General features: G+C 42.2%; 1 protein-coding gene across 1 annotated transcript in view; it reads left to right on the top strand.

The window, feature by feature from the left end:
* Positions 1 to 15155, top strand: part of LOC144790719 (taste receptor type 2 member 40-like) — a 28949-nt gene extending 13794 nt beyond the window's left edge. The window contains exon 2 of the mRNA XM_078665435.1: positions 14531 to 15155. Within this exon, the coding sequence (XP_078521561.1) occupies positions 14531 to 15155 (625 nt within the window). The remainder of the gene's footprint in view (positions 1 to 14530) is intronic.
* The last annotated feature ends 616 nt before the right edge of the window (positions 15156 to 15771 follow it).

Here is a 15771-nt window from a genome sequence, read left to right as displayed (position 1 = left end):
ATTGATTGTTTGTGTGCAATGGCGTTACAACGCATACATTTACAATGCATGCCTTTACAATGCAGTTTTTATATCGCAACAACCTTTACAACGTATTCTTTTACATAGCATGTCATTACATTGCATTTTCATAAACAACCTTTACAACGCATTCCATTACATTGCATTATACCTTTACAACGCATACCATTACAATGCATACCATTACATTGCATTTAAGGTAAGGTTTGGATACTATAGGGGTAATAATTACTATTCTAACTACAGTGAGTGCAACCTTAGGGTAAGTGTTGGATAGTGTAAGGGTACTATGCGTTGTAATGGTATGCGTTGTAAGACTTGCGATGTAATGCATGCGTTGTAGTGACATGCATTGTAATGACATGCATTGTAGTAACATGCAATGTAATGGCTGCGTTATAATGACATGCTATGTGAAGGATGATGTGATGTAATAACTGCTATGTGAAGGTAGTGCGATGTAAAGACTGCGTTGTAAATGTTGTTTCCCAGAGGGGACACCTTTCTGCACATAAGCAATCATTCCCTGCAATACAGGTACCTCTGTTGGCGTTAGGCATCTAATTTTAGCACCAGCGCTAGGGAAAACACAGGGGTCCACCGTATTTCTGTAAATATGGCACACCTCTGTGTTTTGGAAATGTGGGAGTACACCACTGCCACATTTTGCGCTGCTCTGGCTTTTCGTAGTAAATATGCACCTCAGTTCTCAGTACATAGTATACAGCACAGTAGTTTGCTTGTGTGCCCATACCAGTGGTTTCCTTGTCCTTGCTCCCTCCATCCTCAGCGTGCGCTGACCACAGCCCCTTCCCCTTCCCTGGCAATGCCTCCCACTCGACAGTGCTCCGACCACAATATAGGCCCCACTATCACCACCTGACTGTGGGAAGAGGAGGAGGGGCAGACATTCATCTGTTGTTCATTACAGGCATCATGTCCTTTCAGGGTCCTCCTAATAAAGGTGGTTGCGGTCAAGCACCATAGAGCAGCGTGGCATTAGCTCTGCAGTAATGCAGCCTGGCCCTCAGGGAGAAGCCATTTTCAATGAGGCCAAACTCCTCCCTGAGTTTTTTTATTTATCATGAAGAAAATTCAAAATTTTTGCAGATGGGCTGAAATACATATATGTATATCACAAAACATCATATAATAACATTATAAAAATCTGAACTTTTTAAATGAAACTTTCAACTAGAATTGAAGGTCTGTTGCAGTGAAGTGTACCTTCTAAGTGCTCAGCCTCAGGTAAAAGCTATGTGATAGTGGAACCTCCACCACCACAGCTTGGACAGCCCTCTCAAAATGTCGTTCTCCAGCCCAGCACACTATCTTGAAAGTTCTTTATTGACAGTTACTAACATCACACAACTATCTCATGCAAATGCATCAAATATTAAGGTTCAATGGGATGCGTACCAACATCTTTAGCCATTTAAAAATAAAATAGTTTAAATCAATAAATTCACCACATTAGTGCCATGGGAAAAACACTGGTGATATTTAGCAGTAGTATTAGAAAAGATGTTTCTTTATAATGAACTGCTTTGATAGAGAAAAGATGTATATTAGATATTTTTAATTTTTTCTATTTTAATTAAAAAAATTTATAATAATTAGCAATGTAAGAATATTAAAGTGAATCAGTAAACACACACTTCCATGAGAAACCCATTTAATGGAGAATGGTGGAAAGAAGTAGTAATTACTTCAGTTTTAAAATAACTATATTCAATGTGTTGTTTTGTGACAAAGAAAGCAAATCTAATATGCACCTTCAAATTCTAGATTTTGACTAGTACGGATTAAAGAAATAGCTTTGTTGACCTTAAAAGTGGTTGAGGAATGAGGATGGAAAGTCTGTCAGATTTGCATTAATGCAAAGCTGAATGCAGGATTAGGCAAGAAAGAAATCAGTGGTAATTTGAACCAGGTGGAGCTGTCGGTTCAGGACTCTTTTTAAAAGATCCCTGCACAGGAAATTTAGAGAAGTCTCAGGTGCGACCAGTATTGCTGTGTGTGAATTCCCTGAGCGAACGGATAACAAAAGGACAGAAAATGGAGGATTCATTTATGACAGAAGTGCTGAATATTACACTGAACTTGATTGGAATTCTCGCTAATGCATTCATTGTGGTGTTCCTTCTCCTGGCCAGGGCTCAAGGAAGAAGGTTGAATGCCTGCGATCTCATCTTAGTGTCTCTCGGATTTGGAGCTATATTTTATCAGTGTAGATCAGTTTTCCATCTACTGTGCTTTCAACTAATCTATGTCAATCCTCGAGTATTTAATTTCATTGACATATACTGTTGCAGCACCACATTTTGGTTCACCGCCTGCCTCTGCATCTTCTACTGTGTGAAGATTGTGGACTTCAACCACCACCTCTTCATCTGGCTGAAGATGAGGATCTCGAAGATGGTGCACTGGATGCTCCTGGGGTCTGTCATGGGGTCCATCGCCCTCGGTATCCCTTCATACTTGATTTCATATGAAGAATACCTTGAGAATTCCACAGCTAATACAATATCTAACTCGACTATCAACAATAATGCACTGAACATGGCTCCTTCATACGAATATGCAATTGTTGCTCTTGGTGTCTGCTTACCTCTTGTCCTTGACATTGCTTCCATGAAACTCATCCTCATTTCCCTCTACAGACACACCCGGAGGATGAATAATAATGCATCAGGCTTCAGCCAGCCCCAACTGCAGTCTCATTACAGGGCAGCCACAATTATGGGATTCCTCCTTTTGACCAACATTTCAGTTCTAATTTCACAGATTCTCACAATGTGCACAACAAATGTCTTAATGGTTTCTATCTGCTGGGTTATTATTTTTGCTTTTTTAACCGCACAACCCATTGTCTTAATTCTGGGAAATCCCAAACTGAGGAAAGCGCTCTGGAAATTCCTCACTCCTTGGAGGCAGTAAAGAACTCACCCGCTGAATGGATCGCTCAGGCTGAAGGGATTCATTTCACTGGATCCCATTCTCTTCAGACATCCCTACAACGCTAAACAGATTGATCTGTTGTTTGTGTGTTTAATATTTGATTTTTGATGAATTTATGCTGTTTTACAAAGATCAAATTTCTGAGGGGAATATATTTGTAGGTTTTGAATTATCTTTTAGTGGAATGGCAAATGATAATGAATTTTAAAGAGAATTTACATTGATTTTAGAGTTTTCTGTAATCCTGTTGTTTCTTCCATGCCTCAATTTCTTTTTTTTAATTCTAAGATAAACCTTTGTCAAGATATATTTTACTCAGCTGCCACTACAATGGTGAATGATGGTCCATGTATCAAGTAAAGTGGCACAATCACTTTCTTTAAACTGAATTTAAAAACAATATTTCAGGGATTAAGAACTTCATTATGTATGATTAATCACAACATTTACTGATAAAGGAAATACACAGCGATCACAAAGATGCAGAGTATCACAAGGGTTTCCCCAGCTGCAAGCATGGCATTTCCCGCTATATGTTTAGTATGTTGGGTGACACTTTATTCTCAATCCTATGCCCATTTTAATGGTGTGCGCAAACTGAATGAGGGTAGTGAAGATCAAAGATGTCAGAGAGGAGCCATAGATTTCTATTTCTGCAAAGGTTGGGCTGAATTATTTTATTCTATCTCATCTTTCCTCCAAGTTCATTCATAGGCTTTAAAGCGAGACTCTGTCATGACATTTTCATTTTTCAGTTGATGAAGGATTGTGGTGTAATGCCAGCACTAAAGAACACTCTGGGGCAGATTTATGAAGACTGGCGTATCCCTGCAAATCAGTAGAGATGCACCAGCTAAGATGTGTCATGCAATTTTACCTTTGCGCCACAACAGATGCGCCGCATTTACAATTTACAATGCGGCGCGTCATGGCGCCTGGATAAACAGATGCATGACGAATCTCTCGTGCATTGTTGGTGTTGTGTCGCAAGCGCGACGCAACTCCAGCAATGCTCGTGGCCTGCCCATACACAACGTGGTGCGTCAAGCCTTATGCTGCAAGGTTTTGACGCAGCGGCGTCGGAAAAGTGACTACGTGAAATCTTGTAGATTTCACTCAGGCACTTTTCAGAGGTGTTCCTGCGCCGTAACGACCACCCTGCGCCGGAAAGCCCACATGAAACCCGATGCAGGTTTCATGTGGCGCAGGGCTTTATAACGTGACGCATCTCCCTAGATGCGTCACGTTGTAAACTAGTCGCACCATGGCGCTAGCTTTACGCCACCGATGCGTCACAGAAGTGATGCAACGGCGGTGCAAAAGTGGCACACAGGGCTTGTAAATCTGCCCCTCTATTGTTCTATTGCCATGGCAAGAGGCGGTTTGATGCTTACAGCCGGCCACCGCCATTCACCTTGAGGCTGACGCTAAACAATGACTGCTGAACCTTATTGCGTGCCTCAGGGAGGGTAGAATGCAATATACTTTTTCACATCTGGGGCTCCTACGGCCAAGTGACTAGTGGCTAACCGCTAGATGTCCACTCTTGGGCCTAAGACACAGAAATTGGCCTGGGACCAGGTGGAATGGGCAAGGGTAGATTTGAAGTGCATGAAAGAGATTTGCACTTATGAGCGCCTGGAGGATGATTGCAGAGCGTGGGAGAACATCATACACAGAATGACAGAGGCATTAGAAGATGAGCCAGCAGCAGAGAAACTAGCCAGGGAGGACTGCCCCCCTTGCTGGGACAAGGGTCACGCCTGTGGCTGGGGATGACCCCTAAACAGATAGGTTGGATATTGCTGGGAGCATTGAAAACTTGTCCGAGATGGACAAATGCAGATTTTCTTCATATGGTAAAGCAATGCCCGGTAGTTTCTTAGGGGCATATTATCAAGGGGGTTTATCTCCGCTTTTTTGGCTTTAAAAGCTATTGCTTGGTAATATGCCCCTCAATTCTTAGACGAGGCTTTGACATGTGTGTCTGATATGACTGGTAGACTGACCCGAGGGAGGCTACTCAATGCACATTAGGGCTAATGTTATGCACAAAGAAGATAAACCATGTTTGTAGAACTATTGGTCTTGCTTTTGTGCTTGCAGAGATTCATTGCCATGACCTGGAAGCCTCCTTCTGCTCTGTGGGAGTGAGAAATTTGAAAAAAACTAGGTTTACGTAGAAGTTGATATAAAGTAAAGTCCACATTTGTAAAGCGCACAATCACCCGTAAGGGTCTCTAGGCGCTGGGGGGCCGTCGGGAAGATTAAGCGAGCTATTGCCCAGAGTCACATGGTGCTGGGCTGACCTGCCGCCGGAGCCGGGGATCGAACCGTGGTCCCCAGATTCCAGCGTCAGTCGCCCTGGCCGCGGCGCCACACCTCTTCCTTATGATGTTTAAATCTGAGTGCGACTGGAAGGAGTACACAATTCGACAAATGGGATGCTTTTCTGGAAACATTGAAACCTAAAGCTGATGGACGAACACCCTGAGAATAGACAATAACTGTTGCAATATTTTAACACATTAATAACATCTGAGATCTTAATGGGTGTTCTTCACACACATTGTTAACATAAGAAAAATATGGAGGAGGGTGATGCTACTGTTTGGTGCATACAGTCTATTTCTCTCTGAGAAATCAGGGGCTTATTTACAAGCCCTTGCACTGCCAGTATGCCACTTTATGCCACTTTATGGTATTTTTGTGGGCGGTCTTTGATGAGGTGCAGCACTTGACATTGATCCGCCAAGGATTCGGATGTATCATAACCTGCGTGGTGGTGGAACTACAGCCACAGAGGTGTCAGAGTCCCTATCGGCACCCATCCATGCAGAGTCAACTCTGATCATCGCGTTCTGCAATTAGGCCTACATGCATCATAATGTGGCTGGGAGGAGACTTGGCGGTCGGAATCAGACCGCGGCGGTTGGACAGTCGATCGGACCAGCATCATAAGCAGCCCCTATGTTCGATGCATACAGGATGTTTCTCTCTGAGTACTCAGTTTGTTGTCAATCACTTGCTGTGGAGAATTGTTTATGTATTAGACTGTTCTTGAGTCTTATGTTTTGATGGTTTCAATGTTTATCATGTGCTTCTACGTAATTCCCCAAAGGCATGAGAGGTCAATGGCAACGGTTGTTTTTGAAATCAGATATATATGGGTCGGTGATACTGAACCAATGTGGATGAATCTGCCTGATAATATTTAGCTGTGAACAGTTGTTTCTAGAATTTTGTAAAATGCAATAGGAACTACTGGGAGTAAAGAAAATTATAATGAAACTAGTGGACACTAAACAAGTAATAATCCAGCACAATTATGGCTGCAAATGTATCAACTCGATTGTTATTATCAGAATAGCAGAAGCACAGGCAGCAGAAATGTTTTGTATTTCTACAGATGTGTAATTCTTCATATTTTCTATACAGAAATAGAAAAGTCTGAATATGGCAAGGAATTGAATTAGTAGAGTTTGGGAGCACAAAAATAATAGAAGTAGAAAAATCTAAACTGGACCTTTCACTGTGTTCATTCCAAATTGCTATATCTCAGCATATCAGAACAACAAAAGAATTATTAAGATAGATACTCTCAGAGGGGGACAGATATAACATAGAAGAAGAACATGACATTTTCAATTGCTATGGGTTTCTTCAAACTGGATTCTCGATTTGTCCCTTTCTTTATGTAGAGATTCTACAATCCAATACCGATCTGGCCTGTCAGATTGATGTCTGTATGTCATTGAGGTGGTGGATGTCTTCATGTGAGAACCATTGATGAGGGGACAATAGTCAGGCTTCTGTCACCAGTGCATTGAGACAGGGGCATCAGCCACACTCAATGATGGTGATTCCAGAGAGTGAAGGAAGTCCTGCATCTCCTCGGTGATGAGGATTCCTTATTCCTGCCCCAAATGTGACAAACATCATGACCGTGCTTAGAAGGCCACATTCTGGGGCCGATTAGGATGGCGGACGGACGCAAGTCCGTCCGCCATCCCAGAGGTGTAGGGACCGTCCGCATGGACTGCGGAGGTCCCTCCGTGCAAATCAGGATGTGACCGCCACCCTGGCGGTCACATCCTGGATATTTAACATTGCGGCGGGTGCTGCTTCAATGCTTGTGTAGCATTTAAATGCACAAAGCGGCAGGCACCGCGCGGTGCCTGCCGCTTTGTGCATGTAAATACTGGGGGGTACCATAGGTACCCCCCATGTGCACCCCCCACCCGTCTACACCCTGGGGGCCCGCAACGGGCCCCCAAAAGCAAAAGTACACATGCTTTTTCACGGCGGAAAAACCGCCGCGGAAAAGCATGTTTACTAATGCTTCCTAATTTGGCTGTCGGTGTCTGATAGACACTGCCAGCCAAATGAGAGGTTGTAATCCGACCGCGGCGGAAAAGCTGCGGACAGAAACCAAGACCCACCAGCCATCGTAATGCGGCGGTGGGTCTTTGGTGACTCCGCAGAGGATTTTCCGCCTCCTCCGGGCCAGAGGTGGCTTCCGCCGGCCCGGAGGATGCGGAAAATCCTCCATCATAATCGGCCCCTAAATGTCAATATTTTTCAGTTGGATCAGAGGGCCAGGTACCTCTTTCTACTGATAGCAGCATCAGTGGAGTAATCAGCTGAAATGTAAATGTCTATACCCTCATGTTGAAAGGGGGCATTTTTTGCCTAGCTGCTCTCACAAATGCTCTCACATGTTGATGGCAAAGCAAGCAATGAAGTTCTGTGGTCTATTGGGCAACAGAGATTGGCGGTAATGAACCTCGTGACCCTTTTGAAATTCAAGAGGTTCTGACAACTGAACACCCAGAAGGGTAGGTAGCCATTCAATATGAAACGTTATTAAATTTGGGCTCTCTGCACCCTTCTGAAATCCAAAGAATTTGGACATTGTCTCTCATAGAAACGACCTGAAGATTAGTGATCCTGCGGGGAAGGCCCATATCTTTTGGCCTAAGTCATGTGCTGAAAGTTGATGAAGTTTAATATCTCCAGTCCTTTTTTTGATCTTGTCTAGACATTGAACAGAGGTAGTAACATCAGTATGAAGTGGAAACGCGCAATTTAAGCTCCGCCCCTATATATCACAGAAGAGCGATACTTACATGTATCAGCACAACATATCTGATGCATGCCTTCACCTTATTAATGTAAAGTGGAGCTCCAAACATACTGCTGGAGGGCATTCACTGAAGAAACTAGGGATACATATAAGTGTGTAATCTAATGTCTTCATTATAATGTTATAAATTGTAGTTCTCATTCACACTTATATTTGTGTATTTGGAGTTATACTACTTTTACTGAAATTGCATTTCTTATGAACTCATGTATTCATTTATTAATGTTTTGCATTTATTCTGTAACAGTTTGAGCACATATAATCATGGGATTGTAAGTTGTTACAACGCATGCTTTTACCACGCATGCTGTAACAACGCAAGTTTTAAAACGCATTCCATTACAACGCATTACACTGGGGGGTGCTGGATAGTGAATAGTTTAATTTACTATTCCCACACCAGAGGTGTAGGGACCGTACGCATGGACTGCAGAGGTCCCTCCCTGCAAATCAGGATGTGACCGCCACCCTGGCGGTCACATCCTGGATATTTAACATTGCGGCGGGTGCTGCTTCAAGCAGCACCCGCCGCAATGTTAAAAGTGCATGTGTAGCATCTACATGCACAAAGCGGCAGGCACCTCGCGGTGCCTGCCGCTTTGTGCATGTAAATACTGGGGGGTACCATAGGTACCCCCCATGTGCACCCCCCGCCCGCCTACACCCTGGGGGCCCGCAACGGGCCCCCAAAAGCAAAAGTACACATGCTTTTTCACGGCGGAAAAAACGCCGCGGAAAAGCATGTTTACTAATGCTTCCTAATTTGGCTGTCGGTGTCTGATAGACACTGCCAGCCAAATGAGAGTTTTTCCGCCGCGGTTGTAATCCGACCGCGGCGGAAAAGCTGCGGACAGAAACCAAGACCCACCAGCCATCGTAATGCGGCGGTGGGTCTTTGGTGACTCCGCAGAGGATTTTCCGCCTCCTCCGGGCCGGAGGTGGCTTCCGCAGGCCCGGAGGAGGCGGAAAATCCTCCATCATAATCGGCCCCTAAATGTCAATATTTTTCAGTTTGGTCAGAGGGCCAGGTACCTCTTTCTACTGATAGCAGCATCAGTGGAGTAATCAGCTGAAATGTAAATGCCTATACCCTCATGTTGAAAGGGGGCATTTTTTGCCTAGCTGCTCTCACAAATGCTCTCACATGTTGATGGCAAAGCAAGCAATGAAGTTGTGTGGTCTATTGGGCAACAGAGATTGGCGGTAATGAACCTCGTGACCCTTTTGAAATTCAAGAGGTTCTGACAACTGAACACCCAGAAGGGTAGGTAGCCATTCAATAAGAAACGTTATTAAATTTGGGCTCTCTGCACCCTTCTGAAATCCAAAGAATTTGGACATTGTCTCTCATAGAAACGACCTGAAGATTAGTGATCCTGCGGGGAAGGCCCATATCTTTTGGCCTAAGTCATGTGCTGAAAGTTGATGAAGTTTAATATCTCCAGTCCTTTTTTTGATCTTGTCTAGACATTGAACAGAGGTAGTAACATCAGTATGAAGTGGAAACGCACAATTTAAGCTCCGCCCCTATATATCACAGAAGAGCGATACTTACATGTATCAGCACAACATATCTGATGCATTCCTTCACCCTATTAATGTAAAGTGGAGCTCCAAACATACTGCTGGAGGGCATTCACTGAAGAAACTAGGGATACATATAAGTGTGTAATCTAATGTCTTCATTATAATGTTATAAATTGTAGTTCTCATTCACACTTATATTTGTGTATTTGGAGTTATACTACTTTTACTGAAATTGCATTTCTTATGAACTCATGTATTCATTTATTAATGTTTTGCATTTATTCTGTAACAGTTTGAGCACATATAATCATGGGATTGTAAGTTGTTACAACGCATGCTTTTACCACGCATGCTGTACCAACGCAAGTTTTAAAACGCATTCCATTACAACGCATTACACTGGGGGGTGCTGGATAGTGAATATTTTAATTTACTATTCCAACACCATTCCCCGTGGACACTAGGGAAGGTGTTAGATAGTAAATCGAAACTATTCCCTATCCTAGAGCGCCCCCCAGTGTAATGGTTTTCGTTTTAAAGTCTGCGTTGTAATAGCACTGCGTGCTAAAAGTTGCGTTATAAAGGTTGTTCTCCATAATCATGCTATTAAAGAGGACATTAACTGTTACACTAAGTTAACTTAACCAAAGGCCTTAAGTATTTGGTCTTCAATGTTTTGCAGGTGCGTTCACATGGTTTCATAGCTAGTGAAAAGCATATTGTGTATTAGATATGGTGAATTCCCAGAGGACAATTATGGCAATAATGCGAGGTGCTAATGAACTAAGATAAGAATCCTATTCATGTCATATCAGGAGCAGGGAGACATCCAAGGTTGTCCTGATGTTCAAATCGTAGGATGGGAAAATCAAGAGAGGTTTCCTATTTCTACTGTGAGAAGGTGGAAAACTAATGGGTTCAATGAAGTGGAATTCTCAAATGTTCTGTCGGTGTAATTGATGATCACACTGTTAGTCTTCAGAGCAGATACCTTTTGGACATGGAGAGGTGCAGATTTTCTGTTCATATATCCCTTGAGTGGCTTTATGCTCTACAGTGGTTCGATCTGAAGAACTTTTACTGATGTGCCCACTATGCTGACAGTTTCCTTCTTTCCTTGATTTAACTAGGTTTCCCCATTTTCCAACTTTACTTTAGGACTGGTTTAGGTGGCTTTAGATTTATTCATACATAGACAGAAGGATCGAAACCTGTACACTGATAATTACATTCAATTTCTAATCATTTTTATTGCTGCATCTGTATATCTGTATGCCTTATTCTGTTAAGACTTAATTTTATTCACCATTTACCATTGGTGATTTTATATCTTTACAATATATTCTTGACATTCATTTACATTAGTTTGGCTTTGAATTTATAATAAACCCATTTACCTTACCCATCAGTTCCTGGTCCTCTTTTTGTTCTCAAATGAGCTGCACCGTAATTGAATTGTTTGATTAATGTTAACATCCTTTGAACTCTCAGGTAACTAAAAAAGGCCTATTGAAATGGAAAGAATGGCCCAGTGCTCCATCACTAGCTCTTTAAATTCTGAAGACATTTCTGACAGTTCGACATTCATCTTCACCACTGATGGCCCTACAGTAAATATTTCCCACAGGATAACATATAGGGTCACTTTAGATAGTTTTGTAGAGTCTTTTTGGGCTGTGATCATTGAAGCGCTTCTAAAAAAAAGGAGTTGCTGCAGTGGCCTAGCCAACAACAAGGGGAAGTCACTAAACAACAGCAAAAGGTAGGTGCGGTTCCAGAACTTGATTATATTATGAGATGGTATGGATATGTGAGCAGATGACTACAAAACATCAGCAGTATACCACAAGCATTCATAGCTACAGATGTTGCAATTGTTACACAAGTACTTCAGTAATGGCCCACAATTCCATCCCTAAGTTGCTATCACAACCAGGTAGATAGGCTGTTGCAGGAGTCTGCTAATACTTTCCAGCAGAAGCAACATTCATGAGCAGTGTAATTTAAAGTATGCAGGATTCCCTGATACCACCCAGGTGCACATGCACTAGTACAGGAATTGACATGTTAAAGAACAAAGGGCCAGCAACCAGTATATCATTCCTAGACAGCACCACTGGGCAATCAAGTCAGAAGTGGGGAGTGCCATCTCAGTCCATCATCTGTAGCAGAAGACAAGGTCCACAGTTAGATTACTGCACCTCTGATCTACTCCACGCACAATGCATAGTCAAGAGGTGTACCCACAGACTCCTCTCTTGTAGGTAGGGGTGTCTGAAGACTCAGTTCTCAGTAGGTAGTGTACAGCTCAGTAGTTCACTAGTGTTCCCATACAAGTGGTTTTCTTGTCCTTGCGTCCTCCATCCTGAGAGTGCTCTGACCACAGCCCCTCACCTTCCCTGGCGATGTCTCCCACTCGGAAGTGCCTGAGCAACAAAATAGGCCCCGCTGTCACCAGCCGACTGTGGGAAGGGGAGGAGGCACAGACATTCATCAGTTGTTCATTACAAACATCACAACCTTTTTTGGGCTGTGATCATTGAAGCGCTTCTGAAAAAAAGAGCTGCTGCAGTGGCCTAGCCAACAACAAGGGGAAGGCACTAAACAACAGCGAAAGGTAGGTGCGGTTCCAGAAGTTGATTATAATATCAGATGGTAAGGACATGTGAGCAGATGACTACAAAACATCAGCACTATACCACAAGCATTCATAGCTACAGACGTTGCAATTGTTACACAAGTACTTCAGTAATGAATAACAATAATAATAACAAGACCCAGAATCAAGTGTGAGACCTGGTGGCCAGCGGAGCTGGGTGCGCAGGGGTGGGCATTTTAGAACAAATTTAATTTAGAACAAATTACCATTGTAATTTTTTCTGTTGACCGTTACACTGAGTTCAGAAATGAAATGTACTTAAGAGACATATACAATTAAAGATTTACAATGTTAATACACTTATAATTGACAAGGGATTTACATTACACTGGAAATCTGAGGCAGTGCCAAAAACTAACACCATGCTATAGAAGGGTTACCTTTCTGCACATAAACAATCATTCCCTGCAACACATGTACCCGTGTACTATTGTGTAAGGGTGCCTGTGTTTGCGTTAGGAATCTAATTTTAGCACCAGCGCTAGGGAAAACACAAGGGTCCACCGCACTGCTATAAATATGGCCCATCTCTGCGTTTTGGAAATGTGGGAGCGCCCTGCTGCCACATTTGGTGCAGCTCTGTGCTCTGGCTTTTCTTAGTAAATATGCCCCTCAGTTCTCAATACATAATATACAGCACAGTAGTTTACTAGTATGCCCATACCAGTGGTTTCTTTGTCCTTGCTCCCTCCATTCTCAGCTTGTGCTGACCACAGCTCCCTCACCTTCCCTGGCGATGCCTTCTACTAGGTAGTGCCCCAACAACAAAATAGACCACACTATCACCAACTGACTGTGGGAAGGGGAGGAGGGGTAGACATTAATCTGTTGTTCAATACAGGCATCATGGCATTTCAAGGTCCTCCAAATAAAGGTGGTTGTGGTCAGGCGCCATAGAGCAGCGTGGCAATAGTTCCACAGGAAAGCAGCGGGGCCCTCAGGGAGAAGACATTTTCAATGAGGCCAAACCCCGCCCTGATTTTGGCTGTAATTTATCATGAACAAAATCTGAAATTTTTGAAGATAGGCTGAAATCCATATCTGTATACCACAATACATCAAATAATAACATTATAAAAATCTGAACTTTTTAAACAAACTTTCAACTAGAATTGAAGGTCTGTTGCAGTGAAGTGTACCTTCTAAGTGCTCAGCCTCAGGTAACAGCTATGTGATTGTGGCTCCTCCGCCACCACAGCTTGGACAGCCCTCTCAAAATGTCATTCTCCAGCACAGCACACTATCTTGAAAGATCTTTATTGACAGTTACTAACATCATACAGCTATCTCATGCAAATGCATCAAATATTAAGGTTCAAGAAGATGCTTACAAACATCTTTAGCCATTTAAAAATAAAACAGTTTAAATAAATACATTCACCACATTAGTGCCTTGAGAAAAACACTGGTGATATTAAGCAGTGGTGTTAGCAAAGAAGTTTCTTTATAATTAGTTGCTTTTATAGAGAAAAGATGTATATTAGATATTTTTTATCTTTTCTATTTTAATAAAAATATTTAAAATTAATTAGCAATGTATGAATATTAAAGTGAATCACTAAATGCACACTTTCGTCAGAAACCCATTTAATGAAGAACGGTGGAAAGAAGTAGCGAATTCTTCAGTTTTAAAATAACTATATTCAATCTGTTTTTTTGTGACAAAGAAAGCAAATCTAATATGCACCTTCAAATTCTAGATTTTGACTAGTAGGGATTAAAGAAATAGCGTTGTTGATAAATGAGGATGGAAAGTGTCAGATTTGCATTAATGCAAAGCTGAATGCAGGATTATGCAAGAAAGACATTAGTGGTAATTTGAACCAGGCGGAGCTGCCGGTTCAGGACTCTTTTGAAAAGATCCCTGCACAAGAAACTTAGAGAAGCCTCAGGTGCGACCTGTATTGCTGTGTGTGAATTCCCTGAGCAAACGGATAACAAATGGACAAAAAAATGGAGGAGAATTCATTTATGACAGAAATTCTGAATATTGCACTGAACTTGACTGGAATTCTCGCCAATACATTCATTGTGGTGTTCTATCTCCTGGCCTGGGCTCAAGGAAGAAGGTTGAATACCTGCGATCTCATCTTAGTGTCTCTCGGAATCGGATCCATATTTTATTAGTGTCATTTTGTTATTTTCCATCTACTGGAAGTTCATCGTATCTATAATGACCTTCAAGTCTATTATTTATTTGAAATTTTCTTTGGCAGCATCGTATGTTGGTTCACCGCCTGCCTCTGCATCTTCTACTGTGTGAAGATTGTGGACTTCAGCCACCCCCTCTTCATCAGGCTGAAGATGAGGATCTCAAAGCTTGTGCCCTGGATGCTCCTGGGGTCAGTCGTGGGGTCCATTGCCCTCAGTATTGCATCATACTTGAGTTCATATGAAAAATCCCTTGAGAATTCAATAGATAATCTAACATCAAACGTGATTACAAACAATAATACGCTGAATATGTCATATTCATACCTTTATGCAGTTTTTGCTCTTGATATTTGCTTACCTCTTGTCTGTGACATTGCTTCCATGACACTCATCCTCATTTCCCTCTGCAGACACACCCAGAGGATGAGAAATAATGCACCAGGCTTCAGCCAGCCCCAGCTGCAGGCTCATTACAGAGCAGCCAAAATAATGGTTTTCCTCCTTTTGAACAGCATTTCACTTTTGATTTCACAGATTCTCATAATGTGTACAACAAACGTCCTAATGTCTTCTGTCTGCTTTGTTATTATTTTTGCTTTTTTAACTGCCCAACCCATTGTCTTAATTCTGGGAAATCCCAAACTCAGGAAAGCGCTCTGGAAATTCCTCACTCCTTGGAGGCAGTAAAGAACTCACCAGCTGAATGGATCTCTCCACTGAAGGGATTCATTCCACTGGATCCCATTCTCTTCAGACATCCCTTGAACGCTAAACAGATCGATCTGTTCTTTGTGTGTTTAATATTTGATATTTGAAGAATTTATGCTAATTTACAAAGACGGCATTTCTGAAGGGAATATATTGTGTGGGTTTTGAACAAGCTTTTAGTGGAATGGCAAATTATAATGCATTTTAAAGAGAATATAAATTGATTTTCAGTTTTCTGTAATCCTGTTGTTTCTTCCCTGCTTCAATTTCTTATATATAAACCTTTGTCAAGATCTATTTTGCTCAGCCTCCACTACAATGGTGAATGATGGTCCATGTATCAAGTAAAGTGGCGCAATCATTTTCTTTGAACTGAATTTAAAAACAATATTTCAGGAGAAGGAGAGTTTCAATATGTATGATTAATCACAGCATTTGCTGATAAAGGAAATGCAGAGTGTCACAAGGGTTTCCCCAGCTGGAAGCATGGTATTTCCTTCTATATGTTTACTATGTTGGGTGCCACATAGGGGCATATTTACAATAAATGGCGCATCCCTGCCTATCAGCATGGGTGCGCCATGCCTCCGCCACC

Source organism: Lissotriton helveticus, chromosome 11 (genome assembly GCF_964261635.1).
Source record: "Lissotriton helveticus chromosome 11, aLisHel1.1, whole genome shotgun sequence".
Lineage (NCBI taxonomy): Eukaryota > Metazoa > Chordata > Amphibia > Caudata > Salamandridae > Lissotriton > Lissotriton helveticus.
The sequence above is the reverse complement of the archived record's forward strand: the minus strand, read 5'-3'. Positions and strand labels throughout refer to the sequence as shown.